Source organism: Epinephelus moara, chromosome 1 (genome assembly GCF_006386435.1).
Source record: "Epinephelus moara isolate mb chromosome 1, YSFRI_EMoa_1.0, whole genome shotgun sequence".
NCBI lineage: Eukaryota > Metazoa > Chordata > Actinopteri > Perciformes > Serranidae > Epinephelus > Epinephelus moara.
This window is the reverse complement of record NC_065506.1, coordinates 41,004,600-41,012,049: the sequence shown is the minus strand read 5'-3', so window position 1 is coordinate 41,012,049 and position 7,450 is coordinate 41,004,600. Positions and strand designations below refer to the sequence as shown.

General features: G+C 42.4%; 1 protein-coding gene and 1 long non-coding RNA gene across 2 annotated transcripts in view; both read left to right on the top strand.

The window, feature by feature from the left end:
* The window catches only part of LOC126389756 (hatching enzyme 1.2-like), a 10,916-nt gene extending 3,632 nt beyond the window's left edge, over positions 1 to 7,284 (top strand). Inside the window, exons 5-9 of the mRNA XM_050043617.1 lie at positions 5,995 to 6,115; positions 6,202 to 6,380; positions 6,746 to 6,827; positions 6,938 to 7,062; positions 7,164 to 7,284. Coding sequence (XP_049899574.1) covers positions 5,995 to 6,115; positions 6,202 to 6,380; positions 6,746 to 6,827; positions 6,938 to 7,062; positions 7,164 to 7,165 — 509 coding nt within the window. The 3' untranslated portion in view covers positions 7,166 to 7,284. The remainder of the gene's footprint in view (positions 1 to 5,994; positions 6,116 to 6,201; positions 6,381 to 6,745; positions 6,828 to 6,937; positions 7,063 to 7,163) is intronic.
* LOC126389765 (uncharacterized) lies at positions 345 to 2,696 on the top strand. Its single transcript, XR_007569896.1, has 3 exons — positions 345 to 472; positions 724 to 785; positions 2,430 to 2,696. It is a non-coding gene; the product is annotated as an uncharacterized LOC126389765 (long non-coding RNA).
* Positions 7,285 to 7,450: the final 166 nt, after the last annotated feature.

Genomic DNA, 7,450 nt, shown 5'->3' with positions numbered 1-7,450 from the left:
ACTCCAAATAAATGATAATGTCCCTCTGTGTCTGCTGGATGTGTGAATCCACAATTGTTTACTAACACACAAGCTGCAACGACTGAAAAAAGTTATACTATGTCAGATTACAGCTTGATTTTCAGTGGCCAACAGATTCTTAATACAGCTTTAAGCTTGCAGACTGTCCATACTTCAGCTGTCAGTGGTCACTCTACAGTACAGGTGTACAGTTTAAACCTCTCATCACTGCTGTGTATTGGCACCATAGGTTCGCCTTCTCCAGGAACAGGCAGCCAACCATCGTTCCCATCCCCAACCCCAATGTAGCCATTNCCTCTCATCACTGCTGTGTATTGGCACCATAGGTTCGCCTTCTCCAGGAACAGGCAGCCAACCATCGTTCCCATCCCCAACCCCAATGTAGCCATTGGTAGGGCCACCCAGATGAGTGCTACGGACATCCTTCGGGTGAACCGCCTTTACCGCTGCAGTAAGTACCTTTTTCAAACCTAGTCCCCGCCTAAACTTCCTACTTGTTTCTACATATACCTGCAGTATATTCTCCTGAGCTACATAACATTTCACCTGTCTCCCTACCTGTCTCCTAACTGTACTCTCTCATACTGTCTTCCTGCTCAGTCAGGCTGAACACGAAGATCAAAAACTATGTTCATCGTAGTCGTGCCATAAAGAAATCAAGCAGCATTTACAGACTTTGACGTCTTTTTTAATCCATGTCAGATACGGCTGCTTCCAGAAGCGACCCTGAACACAAGCAGAAGAATGATGTCCTCTGAATCAAAGTAAGTGGGTCGTGGGTTTGGATGTTTTTTTTGGAAATTACTATGTACACACTATCCTCAGTGTGATGTAGAGAAGAGTTTCCATCGCTTTCATTTTTAGGAACTTTAATTTATTGATTTTTTTTATTTTTATTCTAAATGTTGTTTTGTTGCATTTTGCCACTGTAAGATAGTCACTGATCCAGACAGGAAACATTAATGTACATTTGTGCAGCCGTGTTTCCTCTAAGTCAAACATTGACCTATGATAATAATAATAATAATAATAATAATAATAATAATAATAATAAATTTTATTTATAACGCGCTTTTACAAGTGCTCAAAGACGCTTACATAAAAATAATAACAGTTTAAAATACAAAACAATGTAGAATAATAACACAATTAGAATACAGAAACAATGTAAAAGATCAGGGAGAGATAGAATATGATGGGATAGGATAGAACAGAAAATTAGACATATTTAGTTTACGGATTAAAAGCCAATTTAAAAAGGTGGGTTTTTAGGAGAGATTTGAAGGTGTGGGGGTCTGTACAGTCTGATGGATTTGGGGAGTGAATTCCAGAGGGTGGGGGCGGCAACAGAGAAGGCTGTGTCCCCCCCAGGTTTGGTGCTTGGTCCGAGGGGGTAGGGCGAGGAGATTTCCTTCTGAGGATCGGAGGGAAGGGGGGGGGTGTAGTGGTGGAGCAGGTCTGTGAGGTAGGTGGGGGCCAGGTTGTTAAGTGATTTGTAGGTGAGTAGGAGGATTTTGTATTGTATGCGGTGTGAAATGGGGAGCCAGTGTAGTTTTTGGAGGACAGGGGTGATGTGTTCTCGGGAGCGGGTGTGGGTGAGCAGGCGGGCAGCGGAGTTCTGGATGTGTTGGAGTTTATTGAGGAGTTTCGATGATGAACCGTATAGGATGCTGTTGCAGTAATCTAGTCTGGATGTTATGAAAGCATGGATGAGGGTTTCGGCAGCAGAGTAGGTGAGTGAGGGGCGGAGATGGGCAATGTTTTTGAGGTGAAAGAAGGCGGTCCTGGTGATGTAGTTAATATGGTGGTCAAACTTAAGTTGGCTGTCAAAAATGATACCAAGGTTCCGGATGTGCGGGGATGAGGACAGAGTGCTGTTGTTGAAGGTGAGGCTGAAGTTTTGGGTGGTTCTGGTGTGGGATGTGGGACCAATGATGATAATGTCTGATTTGTCACTGTTTAGTTGAAGATAGTTTCTTTGCATCCAGTTTTTGATTTCAGAGAGACAGTGGGTCTGAGGATGATATTTATTTTTTTATTTATTTAACCCATTTTTAACCAGGTAAGTCCCTCTGACATCAATGATCTCTTTTTTCAAGGGAGACCCGGCCGAAACAGCAGCATACAAAAAAGTAACAGCGAAACATCCACGCAATAAAAAACATATTAGAACACCTACACACAATGACAAGACCCAACAGATTCATTCATCCTTGTTCTTATGAGAGCTTTAAAATCAGGTAGAGAGACCAGTTCACATAGCTTCGTGCACTAGGAATACACCTGTTAATACACCTGTTACTTCGAAACTTTATGTATGTGCTGTATGTATGTGTATTTGTGTGTGTGTGTGCACATGTCCTCATATTCATTTAATATTCTTTTACAGTCTCCTCTTTTTCCAACAGATCAAGAGGAAATGAAGCCAATTGATGCATCTTTTTATCTACAAGCAAAATCAGAAACGCAACTTGTGCTTAATGAAAGTGATTAAATTTATAAATAAGACTGATTGAGTGAGTGATTGATTGATTGAAATTAACAAGTTGATTAAATGAGCTTTTGCGGCGTACTAATGAGATATGAAAAGCATCCTGATATATGTACACGTAGATGAATAACTGCTTGTGAGTCTGATTGAATACGTATAATGAATAAAAATGCATGTTCACATATCTCAACCTCAGCCTGTGTCTGTTTGCAACACACTTTGACCTGAAAAGAAATAAGTTGTACCAGTGTGACTAAAAAAACAAGGCTTATTCTTTCATCTAGAAGCAGAACTCAGTGTGAACCAGGTGATCAGCAATATTCACACTTTCTGTCATTCTCACTGATGCAGAGAATCTTGTACTCTAGGTCACTCTTGGTTCATTTCGGTGAATAGAATAAACTCAATGAGTCTCAGTTGACACCCACGGCTTGTTGTTCAAAATACACTTCATGTGGCCGACCACACAATACTGGTTTATCAAGCAAGATCACTTTGCATTTTTTTTGGCCACAGTTTGTAGAGATGAACCAAGCAGGACCTGAGCAAGTGGAACTATTTTGTTTTCATACACACACAGTAAACAAGCAAATGAACGGTTATCTAAGGACAAACATTTCCCTCTGGCCGACATGGCCACAGCAAAGAAGCATTAAGTTGACAGCGAGGGCTGCTGCTTTCAGGAGCAGTGGAAAATTGAATACTTTTTCACTGAAAGATGAAACAGTCGCTCGGTCTCATTTGTATGGGATTTTTATTTTGAGCAACATACTCAATGCAAGAAGCATTTTCACATTCGCTTATTTGGCCCCTATTTTTTTTTAAAAAGTTTGGACACAGTGGAGTGTGAGCATCCACAAGGTCCTCGTCTTACCGTATCTTAACCTTCAGAAACCCTGGAGTTCTCTTCACCTCTTCACTGTCTGTCTTCATGCAGACTGTGAAGGACTCAGAGGCCTCCAAAAATATCTAACCATGACCATAGATGCGTGCACGTTCCTGGAGTTATTACTATTTGGGATGACTTATACATATGTTCACATTCAATAATTCTTCCAGGACACTCACACTGTTGGCCTTCATGAACAGAGCCCAGTGAAGCTGCTTCATAAACACACACAGGTGATAAAACGTAGCACATACTGTAGTTGATAAGCCTGTTTCTGGCCTTAGTCTGAATGCCAGACTCAGCACATACACATATGTCCACCTGTGGGAATGAGTCTCAGTTTGATATTGAAAAGATGTAGGGTGAACAAAATAACAAATACTATCCTGTAAAAGATTTTACTATCCCATACAATACCTTTAATAAATACATTTGTTATAACAGGAGTTTATTTAACTATATGGCCATTTGTAGTGGTTTTTAATAGACTGTAAAGTGATCCATTTATGTTGTCTATCTTAATTGGGAGGATGTGTTTCATTACGCTGCACAGGTGCTGCTTTTGTGGAGGCATCATACTCCAACTTCACCTTTGTAATCATAGTACATAAATATGGTTTCATTCAAGGGTTCATGATGACAGCAGAGGTCAACTGACACTCATCACACATTTTAGCAACCCAGTGTTAAATGAATACAGGCCATGAAACAGTGACATTTTCACATTAATTCATATGTTTCTGTCCCAGTATAGTGGTGAAGGCATAAAGTGTCCTTTTTCCCACCCACAGTGGTTTTGAGATGTTTCTGTCTATACACGTGTTCAAACCATATGTGACTGATAAGCCTGTGAGTTTAGCTGATTCTGGGCTTTCTTAGTACCCAGATAATCCATATTTGGGCTCACTGACGCAGTTGAACGTATATAAAAACCTGGAGTGAAACCTCGGCTGCACAAGTCCACACAGAGGATCCAAGGTGAGTTCAGCTTCAGATGTCTGCAGCACAGTGTGATGGAGAAGTGTGCACGCTCTTTCAGCTGTCTTTTTTGAGGGGGTTCAAACACTGTGTTTCCTCTGAGTGGAAGCTGATTCGTGTCTGTGTCCTGCAGATCTGCTGGTATGGCTCGCATGTCTGTTTTCAGGTTCTCAGCTCTGGCTCTGCTGCTGCTGTCTGCCTGCTGTTGGGCTGACAATGAGGTAGGATCATAGTGGAAGAGAAACAGTTGCCAATGGAGGCAGAATGATTACTGGACATTCGCCATGTTGCATCATGTGGCACTTCCAGATGTTATAAAATACCTGTTAAGCCTCAACTGCCACAGTCACAAACAGGAAACGACTCCTGTCTCACATATGAAGCTGCTCAACTTCTTCACATTTATATTAATTCTGTTTGGAGATTAATTGACGCATTTATTTGAACCTCAGTTGAGTTTTTATGCTTTATTTTAGCAGTATTTTGATAATGAACATGTGTCTTATAACTCCCTTTTATAACAGTTTGAATATGAACGTCCCACTTTGAGACACAGTATTTGGTTAACTGGCCAGAAAGTTCTTCTGTTAACTTTTAGCTGTAATTTCAACTCATGTTTTTCTACCTGTTTCTCATATGTTTGTTTTCCCTCCTCCAATCCCACGCTGAACCTGCAGGCAGGTATGTAATGTATTCTAACAGTCAGACCTGATGTACTGACGTGCACAGTATTGTAACAAGTTTATTTTCACACAAAGTGAAATTGTGTCGATGTCACTGTGCAGAGGAGATTGCAGAGGAGGACTTAGGGGAGCTGTCTGTCTCTGAACTTCTGGAGAGAGCCAACAGTAATCTGCGTGAGTGTGAGCTGCTGCAGTCACCATGTCTCCCATGAAAACTGCTGATATGTCACTATTGTCTCTTCTATTAGTAGCAGTTCAGCTGGTTTCTGAGTTGCTGTATTATGTGTTTCAGTCCGTTCTGATGATGGTCCCATCCTGACTGAGGGAGACATCGTCATCGACAGCGAGACCGAGAGAAACGCCGACCCCTGCACCAGCCGTGGCTGCAAGTGGGGCAAATACACTGACGGAAAGGTCTACATTCCTTATTACATCGCCAGTCACTTCTGTAAGTGTCACACAGAGCTCCAAATATGCTCTGTCCATATACAGTAGGCTTTCATTTTTAATGCAGCCTGTTGTAGCAGCAACTTTGACAAAAGGTTCGAGAGTGAGAGTGACCAGAGAGCTAACTGTTCATACACCAGAATCTAACAGACAGGGGCCTGTTTGATGCTCACTGATGATAATAAACTCATTAATAGCAGCAGTCAGGTCCCCTGGAGTCACAACATGAATGACTAAAGCTGAAACAGATACAAAAACAACAGTCAGCAAAAGGTCAAATCCAACACAGTCAGGATTCTCTCAACCAATTAATTACAAACCACCAAGTCACTCAAGACGCTTTCACTCATCAGTCATTTGCAACAACACAAGTTACAGAAGCTGTCAGAAACTCCTCTAAACTGAACTGGATTCAGACCAACATGAGTTTTCCTTGTGCCGCGTCTTGGTAAAAAGCTAACTGTTGTGTGGTGTGGTCCTGCCAGCCTCCCGTGAGAAGGCCATCATCACCCGTGGACTGGAGTCCTTCTCTTCCTTCTCCTGCATCCGCTTCAGGCCCAGCAGGAGCAGCGACCGCGACTGGCTGAGCATCGAGTCCAAGGACGGGTAAGAGAGAGATGTTACAGAACAGTTTGAGTCGGAAGCTTTTCTCAGACTTCTGTGTTCTTCAACTCGTCTCTGATCCTGTCCAGCTGCTACTCCTACGTCGGCCGTCGTGGTGGTAAGCAGGTGGTGTCTCTGGCCCGTCGTGGATGCCTCTACCATGGAACCATCCAGCACGAGCTGCTCCACGCTCTGGGCTTCAACCACGAACAGACCCGCAGTGACAGGGACAACCACATCAAAGTCCTGCTGCAGAACGTTCAGTCTGGTAATGGAGCTGTTTATTATTCAGAGTGGAGCGTTAGAGAGGAGACCCAGGAAACTGTAGATGAGTCTATTCAGATAAGAGACACTGATATGATTTGTTTTCCTAAAAACATGCAGACCTGAAGTTTAATATTTAATGGATAAACCTTATGAACAAATACACTGAACATACAACCTTACAGACAGACAAGATTGTATCAGACAAAACAGAAGCTCATTGTTTGACTGCAGTTTTCCAAATATAAAACCATTAGATGTAGACTGGATTTTCTCCAGCAGCTGGACTCCTTTCTGTCCAGAGTCAAAGTGAATTCAAACCAAACAAATGTCACTTTAAACTAATGCTATTCTTGTTTTTGATTTTAGGAATGGAGCACAACTTCAGGAAGATCGCCACCCTGAACCAGGGCACTCCCTACGATTACAACTCTGTCATGCAGTACCACAAGTGAGAACAACTGGCTTCACTTCAGCCCTGCACTGTGTCGTCATACGTGTGTGTGTTGTGTGTGCAGGAAGTGCTGTGGTTCAGCCTAACTGCTGTGTGTCCTCTTGCAGGTATGCCTTCTCCAAGAACAACCAGCCCACCATGCTCCCCATCCCTAACAACAACGTGTCCTTTGGCAACGCTAAGGAGATGAGTCGCAACGACATCGCCAGGCTCAACACACTCTACGGCTGCTGTGAGTGTCCACATGAGCACATTATGAATATACACACACACACATGCTGCCTGTTACACTCAGTTTGACCTAACCCACCTGTGTGCTGTTGACTGTTACAGAGGAAGCCCGTTCAGATGTGCTGACAGACAGATCAGAGGGAAGACTGAACAACAGAAGCTGCGGACTTCAACTCATCAGCACACCAGTCATGATCAAACTATAAAGTTACTCTGAGTGAAAAACATTGCTGTATTTTCATTCTTTATCACATCATTGCTTCTTTTCTTAAAGGTTAACTTAGAAATTTCATGCAGTCATTTATTTATTCAGAGTAAGCAGCTGTTTGCTCACCTGCTGTGATGTCAAGTGTAATGATGACATTATAATGTCCCAGAGTTATAGAGTT